General features: G+C 47.6%; 1 protein-coding gene across 1 annotated transcript in view; it reads left to right on the top strand.

The window, feature by feature from the left end:
- The first annotated feature begins 7008 nt into the window (after positions 1-7008).
- Positions 7009-19327, top strand: part of NECAB2 (N-terminal EF-hand calcium binding protein 2) — an 80273-nt gene continuing 67954 nt past the window's right edge. Inside the window, exons 1-2 of the mRNA XM_065641146.1 lie at positions 7009-7206; positions 14828-14852. Of these exons, the coding sequence (XP_065497218.1) occupies positions 7009-7206; positions 14828-14852 (223 nt within the window). The remainder of the gene's footprint in view (positions 7207-14827; positions 14853-19327) is intronic.

Raw genomic sequence — 19327 nt, 5'->3', positions numbered from 1 at the left:
GGGTGACGACCACGGGATGAAGATGGCCTCTTTCCTAGCTCTGGTCTTGTGGGACAGAGGATACTTTGCGGGGGAATCATAGAATAGTTTGGCTTGGAAGGGACCTTCAAAGCCCATCCAGTGCCACCCCTGCCATGAGCAGGGACATCTTCACCAGCTCAGGTTGCTCAGAGCCCTGTCCAGCCTGGCCTGGGATGTCTCCAGGGATGGGGCATCCACCACCTCTCTGGGAAAGGCACTTGCTGCTCTGCTTGTCTTCATGCTCTCCGAGGGATGCTGGGTCAGGAGCTGCCTCACCTGGGGGGTCATTTTCCATTAGATCCCAGTGAGCTCTCATGCATGCACATCCCAGCACCTGCAGCTCAAAGTCACTTACTGGTGATCTTGTTAAATTATTTCAAGAGCAGCCCATTGTTGTGGGAAATCAATAGCTGCCTTGTGGGCCTGTTGATGCCTTGCTGAAACCCATTAAATTACATGAGTTTGATCCCAAAGTGGCAAACACAGCAGTATTTTAAAATAGCTTCACAGCCAGGAAACCCAATAACATGCTCATAAGGTGAATTTTTTTCTGTCCAGCAGTGAGCAGGACTGGAAAAATGGAAGATGTTACTCACCCAAACTCTTAGTGAATAATTACTGGATCGGTGTAAGATATAAATAATTTCCCCACTTCTGTTACTTTGAGGACAGCAAATAAGAACAAATAAATTTTTTTTGGAAAAATGAGTGTACCTGGTGCTCGAGCAGTAAGGAGCAGCCTTGAGTATGCCACTAAATTGATGGTCTGTACATGAAAACTCGCTTTGCTCCTGGGAGCTGCAGTGTCTTTTGGGGAGCCCTAGCAGACCTCTCCTCCTTACCCCACGTGCTCACTGCCCGGCCATGTGCTCGCCCTGATCCCCATTTACTGCCAATGCTTGTGGCAGTGAATCCTCGCCCCTGGGGATCCCATCTAGAAGCGTGGCCACCTGCCCAGGTAAATACACCAGCAAACTCTGGAGCTATGTGAAACTTTTGGTCCTGGGTGTCCCCAGAGTGGCTGAGCCACCCAACAGCTGCTCCCACAGCCCCAGAGTGTTCGCACAACGTACCAAACTCCTCAGCGCTTTGAGGACAGAGCAGCAATGCCGCAGGCAAAGGGATGCTCAGGCTAGTTTTATGCCCTTCTGAATAACCTCCGTGTGTTCGCAGCTTTAGCCACAGGCTAAGTATGTTAAGAATAAGAACGGTTTCTATTTTATTTCTTTAAACTGGGCATCCCCTTGCGCAGCTCTTGGCCAGTGTGGTGCCCATGCCCTGGCTGAGCCCTGAGACTCTTCCCAGGCTATGGCCTGGGGGGCTTTGCCATCACGCCTACATTGGGTATCCCAGAGGGAGTCCCTCTTACACTGGAAGCTGTCAGATTTTACCCTCTGAGCAGTCATTAATGGTATTTATTGTCAGTAATAAATTGGAGAAATCTTCTTTCCTCTCACAAATGCAAGTCAGAGGTGTTATTTGCTGGGCAAAGGAGGAAACTACTTTGGAAATTAATTATCAAGGGCATGAGCTATGGGAAAAATGCCAGTCCCTCCCTCCCCACTTTTGCTATGAAGAAGTTTGATAGCTATAATTTAAATGCATTTACAGTCACATTTAGTCCATTAAAATAACGTAAATTAACGGTTTTATGCTGCAATTGGGGAGAACGCGAGGTCCATTATAAATAGGCAGTAATTTATTTAGGTGCAATAACTTAAGTGTTTTTTTAATTGGTGGTCATGCTCACACACAGGCTTATACATTTAGAAGTCTACAGTTCCCCATTTCTGTGCTTTTCATGCTGTTATATATGATCCAATATGAGGTGTACTAGGCACGAGAAACTAAGGGTAATTTTGAACGGTCATCAGAAAGGGATTAGCTTATTCCAACGGTTCTTAACAGTTCTGACCTCAATTGCATGTTGAAGGGAAAAATATTTTGGTCTGTTTTGTGGGAACCCTATAACAAGTCATAAACATGCAAGAAAATTGTTACAATATCTCTGCCCTGCGACTACACAAACACAAGCTCTACCAAGTCAGTGGTCTGTAACTTCAAGCAAGAGTGGGTCAGTTTTGGTGTTAAATGCTCGTTTTCTCAATTAACCAAACAATGGAGCTGGGTGATGTCCCCTCACTTCCCAAAGAAGCAGGCTAAAAAAAAAAAAACACCAAAAAACCCCCTCGATAAAACCAACCACCACCCTCTGAATTTATTTAGCAGCCATCAGCAGAAGGGGTTTAGCTGTTTGCCTGCACCCCTGCACCTCAGAACAACAAAACTGCAATATTCTTTGGGTTTGAAGGTTTCCACTTAAAGGTGGCGGTTTCCCTGGGAGCAAAGGCTGTGCCTGGAGCTGGAGTGCAGTCCCCAGCCCAAGCGTCCTGATTTTCACAGGATGCCCAGAGCTGGTGCTGAGGGCTTGGGAGAAGCTTCGCAGCTTTTGGATGAGCCCGTGTATGTCTTGGGAAGGTGAGTATCTTGAGATTTGGAGCTTTTAAAAAAATTTATTATTTATTATTTTTATTTACGTGACTCTTTTTTTTTTCTTAATGTTGGTAATTGGTCATCCTGCTCTGAAGAACCCTGCTCATCAGAGCTCTGGGGAAGCCCAGGCATCTGAGGACTAGCACCTCCTAATGCTGCAGGAGTTTGATTTAAGGGTGAGGTTAGTCCAGGTAATTCTCCTTTATAATGTTTCCTGATGTCCGTGGGTTGCCTTTAGGCACAGGACCAGGAATAACTTGAATTTTGACGCTGCGCCCAGTCTCTATTTGCAGCAACTGTGTACATTAGGTGGGGTGACTAATTCCTCAAAAAACACCCCAAAACCTGATGGAGGGAGATTTTGGTGCAAGCAGGAATGTTTTAAAAGAGGGGGTTTTGCTCATTAGCACAACTGTGGTTAGAAGCCACTCTGGAGGTATTTGCAAACAAAGTCTACATTTTGTCTTAAAGCAAGAACTGGTGTGATGTGAAATGCTCAATTTGAAGCTCGATACTTGTTTCAGCTCCTGTCCTGGTTGCAGGGCCTGAATCAGAAACCCCCGATCCCAGGGACTGGAGTGGGCTCGATGCACTGTTAGCGGTGTGGGTGAGCTGTGTCCCCCAAACCGTGAGCTCTGCACCCCCCAACTTGCAGAGGGGAGCGAGGTTTGTTGTATTTTGAGTGGTGAGCATACATCACACACGTATATGGCCTTCCTGGAGCTTCTCCTTTGGTTCAGACCAGTGTGTTAACCTTGATGCTGTTGACAGTGTGGTGTTTTCAAGCTGGGGTATAAATTTGCTATAAAATCACATGGCAATTACATATTGTGTTGTAATAAACGTAAATCAGTGCAGAGACTAAAGCAGGGTTTCAGTCTCTGGGCTGGGCAGGCAAGGTTGCTCTGCCTAATTCCCATCTCTGTAACGGGGTCATCATTTTCTCTCTTGGCCATTGAACTGTCGGATTAACTTCAATTCCTCAGTCATTAGTAAATATTAGTAAGTCATACATGACATTTTGCGCCAAGCGAGGCTGCAGGTCCTGCCTGTTGGAAGTTTTTAATTAAATCAAGCTCCCCGCTGTGTGCAGAGGGGCAGGGGGGAGAAGGTAGAATTCAAAGGGGAGATGAAAGCTTCTGTCCCTGCCTGCCGTGCTGGGGTGCAGACAGGACTTCTGCTCTGCCTCGGACCTTTCGTTTAGAAAAGCCCTTGGGTTCTTCAGGTGGCCTCTCATCTGAAATAACAGCACAGAGTTTGAGCTCCTTCTCCAGGAGCCTTTCCAGAAGCTGCCGGAAAATGTTGAGTGTAGCACCTGAATAAGCCCCCTATGAGAGCTTGTAGAGCAAACTTCACCAGTGATAGGGGTAAACTGATGTTTTGTGCTGAGCACCACATGCACTGGGGAGGAAAATCTGCTGGGCCAAGATCAGATCTGAAACTAGAATGGCAAGAGACCTTGAGACCTCTGAATTTCTGAACTTGGAGCTGGGGGTGAGGGAGAACAGGTCTGATGTTTCCCAGCCTTCAACAATCTTCCCATTGTTACCTTATCCTTTGTTTATAAGGCTTTAGTGGTCTGAGACCCACTTCCCAGGGGGAAGCTCACCGTTAAATGTCAAGGAGGAGAAGGTGGAGCTGCAGCGAGTGCCTTTCCCTCTGGAACTCACCCTTGCTGCCATCAGGCAGGGTTTGAGCTCTCTGCCTGCAAAGCAGCCTGGAAGGGAAAATGCCACCAGGTCAGCAGTGGTGACAGCCGGCTGTGCTGGGCTCTGCTGCCGGCAGGTGCTGCATGGCCTGACCGCTCTGGGTCTATCAAGACCTGTGATTAATGTTTGCTGCACTTGCTGGGTTGTACTTTGCCTGGATTTAACTGTGTCCACTCAGCATCTGTGTTATAAATATGCATAAAGCTTTCAAGGCCACCAGTGGCTGCTGGTGGTCCTGTGCTCTCCACCTTTAATGAAAGGGCAAGAAAGTGTGCTGGATGCCAGGGATCAGCAGCTAAAGGGATGCTCTCCTGACTGGCTAAAGAGGCAGGCAAGTGTCAAAACCCTATCGTCTCCACTTGTCCATGACTTGTTTGGTTTCTTCTTCTGGCCCTGGTTGATGGCTGCTTACCTGGGAACTGGCAGTGCTGCAACCAGTAGCACAGGGTGGTGGGAGAGGTTGGCAAAGCCCCGGTACCTTGGCTGCAGTTGTGTTGATTTGCCCAGGATAGGCGGTGTTGTGTCACCCTTGGCAAGAAGCAGGGGATGAGTTTTGGCACACAGAGCCCAACCTGAGGTCTGTGCCTCTGCCTTCCCCCTTGGCTGTGGTGTGACACATGGGCTGGGACCAGCCTCAGCGCGTGCCTTGGGCGTTCCTGTGCTTTCTCACCTGGCTCAGATAAGTATAGAATTTTCTTTTCCATTAATTCCTCAAAGGGAGGCTTAAACCTCATGAAAACCTGGGCAGAACCAAGCCCTTAAAATATGGCTAGTTAACTTCCCAGTATGAACAGCTGGTTTCTTGCTAATGCCTGAGTGGCTGAAACTTTTTCTATCTAGATCAGTTTAGGGGGAAAAATGAGTATTTAAATGCCATAGAGCTGGTTTTGACATAAGCAAGAACTACTTTTGACAAAAGCACAGAAATAGCCCCAAACGTCCAAGCTAAGTAATGAATCTTCATAGCACATAGAAAGGAAAATTCAAAGAACCTTATTTATAAATTGTTTAGTAAATGGTTTTAAATAACTAGCATGTACTAATCCTAAACTGGGTGTGATTAATAGTCTGAACCAGCCATTTAGTAGAGGGATGTCTAAAGGAGAAAGCAGCATGTGAATAACCTGAAGATTGTATAAGTACAAAAGAATGCAATAGTTCAGGCTGTGAGGGGTACGGGCTGATCTGCACCAGCAGTTGGTGCATCCCCATGACAAGGATGGTAAAACGTCTCTTGCCTTAGATTATCTTTGCTGTGAGATGTAGGTGGGGATTGAGCGACAGCTGGGTTGCACACCAACCTGCTCTGAGCATCCCTGTAAATGAACACAGAGCTATTAAAGCTCTCCACACAGCTCCCATGAGCCAGCACAAACCCCCTGAAGTTCCTCCATTTTCCCCACGTTACTTTTGTATTGCCGGAGAAGAAGGAAACGTTGAAAGGTGAGAGCTCAGTGAAAGAGGGGCTCAGCCCACAGGCGTCCTGGCCCGCTGCTGTGCTTCTCTCTGCCCCATCTATTTGAAAAAGCCTCCAGCCATTACCCACATACTCCAGCAGAGAGAACTGGGCTCCCACTCACTTTTCTTTGAGCAGCAGCTGAGAGGAAAATGCACATTCCCGCTCTGAAGTTTCACCCTAATTTGCCTGAATAAAGATGAGTGGTTAGGAAAAAGAGGCTGAATAATACCTCCAGGTAGCGTCGGCTGGGGGGTTTGGGTTCTAGTGCACTGCAATATATAAGCTTGATTTAAAAAATAACGTTTTGCTGGTTATTTTACTCTTAAAGCAGTAGCTGGCCAGGCCTTTTGGAGCAATCATGCTGCTCCTAGTTTTTAGATCAGGCATAGGATCAGTGTGGGAAGTGTGTAACGCTTGCACAGGGGTGCTGGGCTTGCTGACTCCTATGTCAGAGATGTTCAAATCTGGGGACATGGCCCCTGTGGGGCACAAAGGTCCCCTAGAGCGGCCAATGAGAGGGCCTGGCTGCTGTGGGTGGGCAGGGGGGAAAGGCCATTTGGAGCCTGTGTCCACTCCAGTGCTGTGAGGGACCATCCAAGAAGGTCTGGGTTGGAGTTCTCTGGCTTTTGTGCTTTTCTGGGTCTGAACTCAAACTGAGAGCATCTCCCAAGTGTGGAGGAGGAAGTGGAATGATTTAGTGTCATGTTGGCCAGAAGACTTAGTACCTCTGCTGCAAGTGCAGATCTTGACCTGTGTAGGTGAGCACAGGAGCGTCACAAAGGAATATCCTCCTAATACAGAATTACAGGATGAGAAATATTTGTCCAGCTGAGCACGGTGATTAACTCTGCAGCGATGAATTCTGCAATACCCCAGCTGGAATCGCTGGCCGTTTGTCTTACAGGGGCTTTTTGGAGTAGGGGTAGGGGGTTGGGAGCGAATTTTATTTCCCAGCAAGAAATTGTTCTCTGCTGTCTTTACAAGAAGCTGCTAAAATCGGTTGTGGGGGTAGGGGGGTTGCAGAGGGGAGAGGACATGCCAGAGGAATACTCTTTTTAGACAGAAAACGAGTAAAATGTTGCTTAGTGTTTCAGCGGGGAGGGCTGTGTGGGGGTGAGAGCGCGCAGGCAACACCCACCGGGGCTGCTCCGGGGTGACCTACCCCCACCTAAAAGTGTTCCCCCCCGGCTTGCGAGAGCCCCCTGGCCGCCCGGGTCCCCCCCGCGGGCCCACCCCTGCCCGCTGCCCGCCGTGTGTCTGTGGGAGGAGGAGGAGGAGGAGGCGGCGGGGGAAGTCCCCGGCTCCGGCATGAGGCCGGGCTGAGCGATGTGCGAGCAGGCAGCGCGCTCCTGCCGGGCCGGCGTGCAGAGGCTGCTGCGCAAGCCGCCGCCGGCGCTCCGCGGGCTGGACGGGCTCCTGCGCTGGGTGGTGGCCAGGATGAGCGACAAGGGCGTCGCCGAGCGGGAGCTGCTCACCCCGGGCACCGCCACGGCGCAGAGGAAGGGCACCTCCGTCATCCTCGATGTGAGTGGTCCCCGCGGTGCTAGCCCTGGGGTGCACTCCGGGGCCCGCACCCCTGAGGAGCCGCACGCCTGCCCCTGCCCGGCTCCTGCGCTGCTCGGGATCGGGGTTATTCCTCGGGTCCTGCACCCCCCGGATCGGCTGGGGACGGGTTGTACCCTGGGTCATGCAACCCCCGACTGGGTGGGCGTGGGGGTGCAGCCTGGTACTTGGATCCCCTTGCGCGGGTCCTGGCTGGGCGTGGGAGTGTAGCCCAGCTGCTTCATCCCCTGGTCCAGGTCCTGTATCCCTTTGCCCGGTCCTGCACCCATCCAACCAGCTCGGGATCGGCGTTATCTCCCGAGTTCTGCATCCGCGGGACTGCGCCCGGGTCCAGCATCTTCCGGACCGCTGGGCAAGAGGCTGCACCCCGGCTCCCGTGCCCGCTTGCCCGGATCTTGCAACCGCAGGCTGCATGTGCGAGGGAGTCACCGCGGTTCCTGCACCCCAGTTGTCGGGTCCTGCATGCCCCGACCAGCTTGGCTTCGGGGTTATTCCTCAGATCCTGCATCCTTGGCCGGTTGGGGACGGGGTGCAGCCCAGGTCCCACATCTACCGGACTAGCTGGGTGTGGGGGTGCAGCCCAGATCCTGCACCCCTAGGCTGGCTGAGCATGGGCTTCCAGCCCAGGTCCTGCACCCGCTTGCCCTGCACACCTTGGGATAGTTGGGAATAAGGTGCACCTTAGTCCTGCATCCCCCGGACCGGCTGGGCATGGAGATGCAGTTGGGATCATGTAGCCATTTCCCTGAGTCCTGCACTCACAAAGTGGCTGGGCATGAGGGTGCAGCCTGGGTCCTGCATTTTTTTTGACTGGCTGGGCATGAAGATGCTGCCTGTATCCTTTATCCCCTTGTGAAGTTCCTGCACCTCTGGGCTTGCTGGGCATGGGGGTGTGCCCTGTTTTCTGCACCCCCTGGACTGGCTGGGCATGGGGTTGCATGCCAGGTCCTGCAGCCCCTTCCACAGGTCCTACATCCCTTCAACCAGCTGGGGTGGGGATGCTCTGTAGATCCTTAATTCTGGTATTAGCTTGACCGGATGGGGATGCAGGACTCCAGGTCCTGCAAACATTTCAGTCTTGTAGTATGGGTTGCCCTGAGTTAGCTGGGCACAGGTGTGTACCCAGGTGCTGCCCCAGGTCCTGGACTCCAGTCCCTGAAGGGCTGTAGCTGTGAGGGTCTGTGCAGGGTGGTCCTGGAAGCCTGCAAGTGTGTGGGACTAGGTTGGGAGGGGCAGGCAGGGGTGTGTTTAGTGCCTCGGCTGTGGTATTTATAGACTTTCTGATTAGGGACCTAATGAGGCTATTTGCGCTTAAATGAATTGGGAAAATGGGGTGGAATCAACCGGAGTGCAAACGGTGTAATTACACGGTCTTTTTACAGCATCTAGTAATTAAACACGTAGATCCTCAGCTTTGCTATCTCCTAGCTTTAATAAAATGTAGTGAATACAAAAATAAGCTACCGAGGCATTGGCTGTAGTAAAGGATAACTTCATGCTCTTTGCCAGCCTCCTTGGAGTTAGGCAACAGTAGCTTATCCAGGTGAGCCCTTGCATTTTCTAAATAATTTGCTGAATCTTTTACCACATCCCTGATGAGCATTGGCATAGACTGTCAAGTCCAAAACTCGTTACTCCTCTGAGCACCGTGGGCTGATAGGTGTTTCAGTTCCCTGAATGAACCAGTTCTGCTGGATCTATTGAGCTGCCAAAAGCAGCTTGGAGAGCAGAGCACTCAGTGGGTGGCTGTGCCTGGTGAAATGGGCTGGCAGGTGGGCAGCTGTGGGAATGCTGCTTCGTGGGGAAACTGAAAGGACAAATGCACCTCATACCGTCTTTTAAGTCCATTTATTTTTTTTTTACCTGTCCTGAAATTACCAAAATTTTACAACAATCTGAAATCTGGGCTTCAGAACATAAAGGCAATTGGGAAGTAAATGTTAAGTTTCTACACCAAAGTTTTCCCACCAAAATGTTATTTTATCTGTTCAACTTTACTATCTTTAAATAGATTTTTTTTTTCCACTTTGAGGTTTGAGCGGAGAAAATGAGCCATGAACTTTCAGAATGGCTTAACCAGTGGGAAATACAATAGAGCTGGATTTGCAGCTCCTGACCCTTTTTCACTTTCACAATGGGACTGGGAGCCCTTTCTCACTTGCTGAAAGTAGAAATGGGTGCTGGAAATGTAAGGTTTGAGGTTTGGGTTGTGTGGTGTTGTGGTTTTTGTTTTGTTTTTCTTCTTCTTTGCTTAGAATTTGCTTCTCTCCTTTTTCTCCCGTTACAATAGAAACATCAATTTTAGCTGGGGCTTCGCTGTAATAGGCTCTTCAAGTGCACTGTGACACCCCCACGTTCATACAAAGAGTTTAATGCACATTGAGGTTAATTTTCACACTTTAGCAGGAAAGTAACAGGGATCCCACCGCATCCTCAGGGATGAGAACAGGTTTTCTGATTAACTCATTCACGTTCTTGCGTTAGGTGGATGTGCTGGGGAAGCAGCGAGTCCCAGCCGCGCAGCAGTGTGGCTCCTCAGTGCGGGGGGATGAAGTAAAAGACCTGTAAGATTTTGGATTTTACTAACACGTTCACATGAGCTGGTGTCCGGTGTGGGCAGTTCACTGCTGGCTGGGGAAGGAGAGCTAAGCTTGGTTTTGGCTAGGAAGCAGATAAGACGGCTCTGATGGCACCTTAGTCACTTTTTCTTCCTCTTCTGTTCTGCCTTTCTTTTGACTCAACCATCCCTGACACACTTGTTTTGATTCCTCCAGACTGTGAGGGCACCTGGTGGGTCAGCATGAAGTTCCCTACACCCTTTCCACCAAAGGAACAAAACCAGTGTTGTGAGACAAAACTGAGGGCTGAGGAAGAACAAAATATGGCAAAGGGGTTAGATGTCTTCTGCCATCAACAGGGCTACTGCCACTTGGAGGATAAATCTTAACTTAGGGCTGTTTTCAGTATTTCTCCTTTATTTTACTTGTGTCCTTTTAGGTAAAGGGTTAAAAAAGGTTGAATAATGTTTACTAGTTCAGCTCAAGGTCATAGGTTCCTGAGTGTAAAAAAAATAGCTAAAATTGCCTGATGATGTCTAAAGATGTAGTCCAAAGTTGCAAAGCTTCGGTTCATTATTTTCTCATGTTATTACCAGAAAGAGCTGTAGGAGAGGAAATTCCTACTGGTATCTTGAGTTAGAGAGCTAAAGGCAATACCTGATATAAAACTTTGTCTCAACTCCAAATGAGGTATCAAGACTTGTAGGGAGAGGAACAGAAAAGAACAGGAATGTAGGAATATAGTGAACAGAATAATTGGGTTTTCAGGTATAACTAGCTATCTGAATGCTTTCTCATCTGCAGGCTTTCCTTACCCAGGAGACTTAGATTTTGTTTGTCCTCAATTGCGCACGAAGATTATGATGAAAAACAAAATTCTAGTTCAGTTGCACGCTGTTTTAAATCAACATCATATTAACCTGCTGAAGGGATTATAACTCTACAAACCCTGTAATGAGTTTTAGGCTTGTTAAGGGAGTATTTGTGTGAATTTAATAAAATTGCTGAGAAAACCTCCATTATGCAGCCTCCAGTGTCACACATTTTCATCCAGGAGCTTTGAGAAGGCAGAACTGAATGTTTAAATTTGAAACCATATTTTTTTCCCAAGTTTCTTATTACCACTAGCATTTTGAATTGCTTGCTTCTGGCAGCCAAATATCTGTAGTAGCCGTTTCAGAGTACAGCGAAAATATGCATTAAAAAAAAAAAGCTATTGGAAATCTTGACAGAAGCTCCTTGCTTTAAATAAAATAGATTTTATATTCATCTAAACACCAGGTAAATGTAATAAGCATGCTGCAGACAGCAAACTGCATGCATTACCTGTGTAAATCCTATAAAATGAGTTAATCTGGCCCATATTGTGAGCATCCTGTGGACTCACCATGTGATTTAGCCTGTGCTTCAGGAGACTTGCCTAATAGGTTTAAGGCATAGCTGACGGGGGAGATGGTTGCTGTAGTACTTTTTGGACTGGATAATTTCTCATTTACCATCCTAAAGCGGCACGTTGCCCTGACGGTTGGAAAACTGGGGGTGATGGAGCGGAAAGAGCGTCCCTGGTGAGGCTTTGTGGTGCTGCTGGCTCCTGCTCTGAGAAGCCCTTGGCTGACAGGGATGGTCCTCGGCTGGGGTGGAGACGTGGGAAGCCAATCGCCGCCGAGGGCCTGGCAGGACAGAGCATTTCTCGTCAATATTTTATCGCCTCCACTCTTGCTGACCTCCAGGGCTGCTGCCTTGACTAAGTGTAAGCAACGTTGCTGAGTAGCACGGATGGAGTGACTGCAAGCCTGCAGAGAGCGACTGCGGGGCTGACTGGCTTGCAGCCTTTAGGTTGGAGACGACAGAGCATCTTTGCTTATCAGGGGAGACCTTATTGTGGCCTTTTCATACTTAAAAGAGGCCAATAAGAAAGATGGGGACAGACTTTTTAGCAGGGCCTGTTGTGATAGGACAAGGGGTGATGGTTTTAAACTAAAGGAGGAGAGATTCAGGCTGGATGTGAAGAAGAAATTTTGTACACCGAGGGTGATGAAACACTGTCCCAGGTTGGCCAGAGAGGTGGTGGATGCCCCATCCCTGGAGACATCCCAGGCCGGGCTGGACGGGGCTCTGAGCAACCTGAGCTGGTGCAGATGTCCCTGCTCATGGCAGGGGTGGCACTGGGTGACCTTTGAAGGTCCCTTCAACCCAAACTATTCTACGATTCCTTTCTTCCTGGGGCTGGTTGGAGCTTTCCTTGCCCCGAGCTCTCTGGGAGCCTGGCACTGAGCTGGCCTCAGGAATTTGCCCCACCGGTCTGTCGAGAAGTTGTGATGAGAGGCTGTGGTTTCCCTTCTATCACCAGATCTTACACCTTTCCCTTACGAAAAGCACAGCACATCCTTCCCACAGTAGAACAACTCATTCAAGACCTGAATGGAGGGCATCTTCAGGTTGTGCGTGGGAGAGCACTGTTGTTTGCTGAGCTAGAGCGTAAATCCTGGGTCTTCACAGAAGCAGCATTTTTAGCAGCATTACCAAGCTATCACAGGGTATATTATGTCTTTATCAGCCTCCTGATGCTCATTCCAGTGTTCTTACCTTGACCTACTGCCTGTGTTGACAGATGACTTTATCTTAAACTGTCTTCCCTCCAGGAGTCCTGTTTTAAATTCTTTTGTGTGTGCAAATTTTAGGTAGTCCAATTAAGCTGGAAGAATAAATCTTGCTGATTAGTGATAAAAACTAACCAACTTGGTCCTGTAGAATAAACCTTGGTAGGTAACATAGATGATGTTATCTTCCATCAACCTGTTCATTTATTATACAAATAGTCATACTTTCTAGGAGTATCCACAGGAGTTAAAGCACTAAAAAGTTCATTTAGTGAAGCTGGACATAAATACTTCAGTTTCTTAACATTTCTTACGTTTCTCTTCTCTTTCTCTTTCTCTTCCTCTTTCTCTTTCTCTTCTCTTTCTCTTCTCTTCTCCTTCTCTTCTCCTTCTCTTCTCCTTCTCTTCTCTTCTCTTCTCTTCTCTTCTCTTCTCTTCTCTTCTCTTCTCTTCTCTTCTCTTCTCTTCTCTTCTCTTCCCTTCCCTTCCCTTCCCTTCCCTTCCCTTCCCTTCCCTTCCCTTCCCTTCCCTTCCCTTCCCTTCCCTTCCCTTCCCTTCCCTTCCCTTCCCTTCCCTTCCCTTCCCTTCCCTTCCCTTCCCTTCCCTTCCCTTCCCTTCCTCCAGGAATTCATTGCAAGGTTGGTGGCTCCACAGAGTGCTGCAGATTGGGCCTTTCTCCCACTTTAAGCTACATTTTACTGATCGGTTTTGCTTTCCTTTTTCTCTCTGACAGTTATGCTTAGTGGGGTGCTGATCTCCCACAGCACCTTAAAATAGACATCGCTGTTTCTGTGTTAGACTTGGTGTCGTGTATTTGTTTCAAAGCAGTGGGAATGGTAATCGAAGGACGTGGCAATGAAAAACAAACAAACAACAAACCTGAAATAATCAGCATCTAGAAAGAAAAGTGCCTTGTCTGGAGGTGCTCATGGGGAGCGAGGAGTTGGGGCGTCCAGGCCAGGAAAAGAGGAATATTTCATACTCCGGCAGGGCATATCATGCATGGCTGGGTGACATGTGCCAAAGCCACAACACTGGTTGGGGTCCTGCCTGTCCTGGCTGGCTTTATTCTGACTTCTCACGGACAAACCATGACAGGCCGGTCCTTCAAAACCCATATTTAACCTCAATGAAGTCCATGAGTTTGGAGACAGGTAGGATTGTCCCCCAAAACTTCTAACTGCTCTAAAAAAAAAAAAAAGTGAAGGCCAGCCCAAGAAGTAAGCAATTTTGGAGTGATTGCAAGCTGTAATCCTTGTAGGGTTTTTATGACCTTCTCTTAAAGCTGGGACTCAGTGACGCCCACTCTTTGGGTTTGGCTTAAGCAGAGGATGTTTGCCTGTTCTGAAGTACACAAGAACGTCCAGTTTTGACTTTGCCTTATGCAGCCTAAGAAGAACTTTGGGCAAAAGAATTATGAATGTTCCTTAATTAAGCCATATTCACTTAAATAGCGTATTCTGAAATTCAATTTGTCTCTTGGGTTTCTTGGTTTGTGCAGCAGTTTCTCCCTTGATTTTTTTTTTTTTTTAATGATTTTATGACCCAGAAAATAAGATATTCCATTTTATGGCTGACTCTGATCTGTCTTGCTGTTGCTTTTATTCCCTCCGCAGGGAAATTTCTTTGTAGAGCCAAAATCACTGCTCTTGCTCAAATTAATAGGGTCAGGTCTGAAGAGACGATGATAATGTTTTCCTTTTTCTGTCCAGTTCACGAGCATGTTAATTTTTTTGTAATTTATGGCCAAGCCTGTGCTAGCAGGAACCTATAAAATTTCAGCCCTTGCACAAGCCTTTTGCTATTAATTGTGTTGTGTCAGGGGACTATTCCTGAGATAAGACTAGTCAGAAAAATGACAGTTGTTTCTGTCTTTCTCCCTGGCAAATTCTACTGTACACATGATTGCATTTTTTTTCCCCTAAAAGGGCTATCTGATACTTCTCTGGGGGCTGTTCCTCCACACTGTAGTTTTAAGTCTAAATATAATCTCTTTCCCACGCAGGAAACTTGCTTTTAAAAAAAAAAAAAAAAAAAAAGGTAAATAATTTGCTTCAGAAATGCAGAACTGTGAAACTTGGTTTAAGAGATTATTGATGCTAGAGAAATTGGCTGGGATTGATGCACAGCTGCTGTAGGTTTTCTTTCTTTTTTTTTTTTTTAATGTTTTTTGCCTTGTATTAGATCCCTGTTTTTTGGCTTTCTTCCGTGAGGGATATGGGAGATGCTGGAAGCATTTTGTGTTATCTTTACTTTGCCAGTTAGCTCTTTTTCCACCAGTTAGTCCAAAGCCAAACTTGCTGATGCTCTCCCCCAGAGGTGGTTGTCTATCATGTGGGGTAGAACACGGGCTGGTGCTAAGGGTTTCACCCTTTCAAGTCAAATAACATAGTAAAAATGTTTCTCTCTCTCTTTCAATTCTAGATTTTCAGAAGAGCTGACAAAAATGGTAAGTCTGTACATTCGTATTTCGCATTTCTTGATTGAACTTTTGTCAGTATTACCATTTTTCCTGATAGTAACACCTGTTTAAATGTCTTTCAGTTTACGGGGTTTGATGGTGATACTGTTTAAGTCTTGGAAAAGATTTTTTTGTTTCTTTGGCTGAGATATATTCTTAGAGCAGATGTGATGCTAGTATGCAAGTCATCACGGTGAGATCCACAAGATTTGTAGCAATTTCACAAAAGAAGAACATGGAAAAAAAAAAGACAGCTAAATGGTAAGTGAGGATCCACCTCTTAGTAGCCTAGGAATAGCTTTGCAACACAGACCTGATCTGTGAATATTAGTCTGGTTCCTGAAGGACTGGACACACATATTGAGGAGCAACATGTACTGATGTGTGTTTTCAGTCTCTGCCTGTAGAAAGCTGAACAATTTTGCTGAAGCCAAGTCTTGTCCTTAGATGGGGAATAACATGGAGATGTCTTCATTAAATGACTTGGGATCCTGAAAGGAGAGTCGTTCTGCTGAGAGATAACATAGTTATGGGACGAAAGTAGCCATTTAATTTTAGCTCCTAGCTAAAATCCCAAGAGTTAGGCTCTATTCTTTCCCTGTTGTACAACAAGAAAATTAAATATGCATCAAACCAGAGTGTGTCTGCAGAAAGACTTGTGGGAGGGTTGTGCAGAGGAGCACAGGGGAGAGTTTGGTTTTGTTTTTTGTTTTTTTCCCCACCAGATTTAAAGGGGAGATACCTGATTTCTGCCAGAACTTGTAGGTGTGATCACTGCCGCTGGGTAAGGCAGCGAGGGATGCCGTGAGCTGGCTGGCATGTAAGCAGTAAATGTCCTGTTAACGTGGGCTTTTAGTTATAACAACTGACACCATAATAAGACATCGAAAATTGTTACTTGGATAAGCCGAGCTGTTGTACAGTGGACGGGAAGTGCTGGGGGTTCTGGCATGGGGGGAGAGCACTCCAAGTGCCGCTTACAGGGGAAAATAAATTTGTGCTCTTGACACCCAGACTGTTGCACTTCGCAGCCTCCTGAGCACTTAATTGTTGAATAATTGGAGACCCGTAGGTTTTGCCTGATGAAATATTAGATGCTGCCTCTGTGAGATGCTGCCTGCTTGCTTTCTGCTGGCTGGCATGCGTGCCCCACCGGAGCCAAGCGCCGGGCTTGCCAGCTTGTCGTAAAGCCCAACCTGCCGCTTGCTCTTCATGAGGAGGGGTCTGGTGAGGTTTTTGGACGACAATTGTCAATGTCTTTGTTGCGTGCAGATACGGGGCTAAAATCTGTGCTTAGTTATTGCCATCTCAGTTTGAAGTTAAAAAAGCCACTCCAAACTTTGACCTATGAAACTGTTCCTTGCTAAGTCCATGTTTAGCCTCCCTCCTGCCTCCTTCCAATTTCCAGGACAAGCCTCTATGTAGGGCAGCTGAAATCAAAAGCAGTGATTTTTCTTTTCAATAACAAATGTTATTCTGCTGAACAAAGCTTGAAAGGATGCACTTTAACGTACTGGTCTTGATGTAGTTATTTCCAGTGACTGCTTTTTGAGCTCTGCCAAATGATGCCGCGCTTTTGTTTTAGTCTCAATTAAATTTATAACGGCTGCGATGGGGCTGGAGAATCAGAAATCAAAGTACAAAATCTAGTCTTGGCTGTTGTGCCAATATTAAGGCTTTTCTAGGATGGGTGAGTGGAGCAGCTCAGGAAGTTGCTCCTGAAGCTTTGGTATTCCCTGCTCACCACAGCACGATGGAAGGAGCTGCTGCCTGCCAGGGGCGGACAAACATGTCTTTCCAACACAGCTAAGTGGGCAAAGCTGCCATTTTGGTGTTTTTTACCATGTACAAGGTCGTGGGGGTTAAATTTTCATGCAGGGATGTAGTACAATTTTAGTACAGGGATGGCTCTCGGTGTATTTTGTAGGTGCCAGCAGCAAGTCATGAATTTGTGTTTTGTGGCGTGGGTGGTAACTTGGGGACATAATGAGCTTTTGGACCCACTTGGTCTACTCTGGTCATGGGTCTCTGAGAAGAAAGATGTACTTTTGGAAAGCTGGTGACTTTTGCTGACCAGTTCCCTTGCCATTGTTGAAACCCATCCAAGCCTCCTGGTTTAGCAACCTTATACTCTGTTACTAATGAATGGGCAAATGCTCCTTCAGTGTTTTAGCATGAATAACAGGTAAAGGCCAAACAAGGTGCTCCTATCAGCAAGGGCAAACCTGTTGTTTTTATCTCTGCCCCTCACCCCGGGAAAAATCTGCTCAGCTCCTCCATGGTCTTCTCCCTGCATGTTCCTCCCTTTGTAAGGCTTGAGCAAGTGATCCATGCGGATAACAGGCAGGATCACTCCACTGTGTGTGGACAGAAGGACGGCGAGCAGCTCGCGTACAGCGTGACACTTAAAAGCATTTTCTTGTCCTGCTCATTTAACCAGAGGAAGTTTGGATTTGAGCAAGGAAGCAAAGAATAATACCCCAGAGGAGAGCTTGGGGTGTCCCTCAGCCACCCTGGGCACCCAAGCACCTCTCCATGGAGCTGCTGTGTGGTGCAGCAGATGTACCCTCCTGGGGGCCAGATACCCCTTAACATAGTGCTCGTGGGGAGCATTGCCCAGGGATGAGCAGTCTCTTTGGTTGGCCATGCCATGCAGCCATGAAAATGTATTCACCTCTTCACAGGTATTCCCTTGGATGCTGTTTGTCTGAACACCTTTATTCCATGTTAACCAGTAATATCCCAATTAAAATTCAAACAGGGATGCTTGCACAGATTGGAAGAACTGGACCTCTTCTTGTCTAGGTCACAAAATGCTAAAATGAGCGTGGATTGGCAGTGACGTCTCTGCCACCTGCTAGCTGTTGATGCTTAATATTTAACGGCTGTAAAGGCAACGGGCTGATGTGTCAGGACTCATAATTGGTTTGGGGTGATACAAATAGACAGCAGGACAAGACCTGCCCTGATGTCTGCGGTTAAGTTGGTAATTCATTATCAAAGACACTGCTGGGCAGAAACTGGAACTGCCAAGGGTAAGAGCTGTCGCTGCGAGGGTGCAGCAAGTCTGGGTGCCGGGGTTGCCGGGGATTAGGAGACCAAAGGCGGTGAGCGGAGGTAGAAAAGGAGCCTCCCAGCCTTGGCGAGGCTGCAAGCTGCAATTGCTCTTCTGAAATTTGTCCTGCCTCTTCCTAACCTGGGTGGGCACAGCAAGGGGGCACAGGCGGCTCTGTTAATACGGCCAGATGTTCTCTGAAGTAAAAGTTACATCTGTCTCTGCTTCCACTCTCATTGCTTGCAATGCAGGTGACCTACAATTACATTGTTTGGACAACAAAACACGGTGTTCTCCACGGGACTAATGCTGCCAGGCAAACAGCACGCTGCCTTTTCCTTGTTATGACCTGGATGACAGGCTGTCACCAAGTAGTCTGGATTTAAGTGGCAGCTCTATCCCCATGTTGGTTCCTGCAAGGTGAGGTGGCCGAGCATGTATCAATCTCAGCATGGTTGCTTTCCGATCCCATGGAGCAGGGACCCTGGGGCTGTCTTCTCGAGGGACTGTACATCCTGCAGTGCTTTTCGCTGCATTTTTCCAGATGCTGCGCCTTTTTTTTTTCCTTGAGATGGCATCTGCCAGTTGTCGTGGCCAGCTTCACCAGCCGTTCATATTTGCTTAACTCTTGGTAACAGAGTTTGCTGCTCTTCATAATTAGCTCGGTATGTTCCCCCACACCCTTTTGGGGTCACGGCCGCCCCTCCAGCACCCCACAGCTCACAGCAGCTGCTGCAGGAGATGTGCAGGAATATTTCCTCTGCTACAACCTCCCTGCAAACTGTGGCTCAGAGGTTTCCAGAGCCAGAGGTAATATCTTTGTATTTAATATCCTTAGGGATCTCTCTTTCACAGTTTTCTCTTTGACATCCTGGCCTTTAATTTATTGATTTGTTGAAATTCAGTCTCTTCATGGCTTTACGTGGTACAGCTCCAAGGAACAGTGGAAGAAACAGCCTGCTGCTTGCATGTCTCACCGCAGGTGGCCTGTGTGCTGTACAGATCCCTCCACTGAAAAAAGAAAATCTTACACTTTCAGATGTTTGTCAGAATCCTGGGAACAGGCCCTGAGCCCTGGACAGGCTGTTGAAAACACAGGCTCACAGGTTCCCAAAATATTTTGCTCTGTTAACAGGCTTCTGCTGTCTCCACACCGGCAGAGGTTCTTGTCTGGCAGGGACTTTGCTCTTTTTAATTAATCAGCTGAGACAAATCATCATCGGGTGCTGTGTGCCGGTGGCAAACAGGGTGCGAGCTCCTAAGGCAGGGAGCACTGGCAGCTTTACCCAGAACTGGCAACTCTTGCCATCCTCCCTTGTGCTAAAGCTGCTTTCATAGACCTATGTGGGAGCCCCACAGAAATGGAGGAAAAAAATCTGAAGAAAATTTCAGCTCTTACCTTTTCGTT

This window comes from Caloenas nicobarica, chromosome 9 (genome assembly GCF_036013445.1).
Source record: "Caloenas nicobarica isolate bCalNic1 chromosome 9, bCalNic1.hap1, whole genome shotgun sequence".
Lineage (NCBI taxonomy): Eukaryota > Metazoa > Chordata > Aves > Columbiformes > Columbidae > Caloenas > Caloenas nicobarica.
Note: the sequence above shows the minus strand (reverse complement) of the source record. Positions and strands in the feature narration are given on the sequence as shown.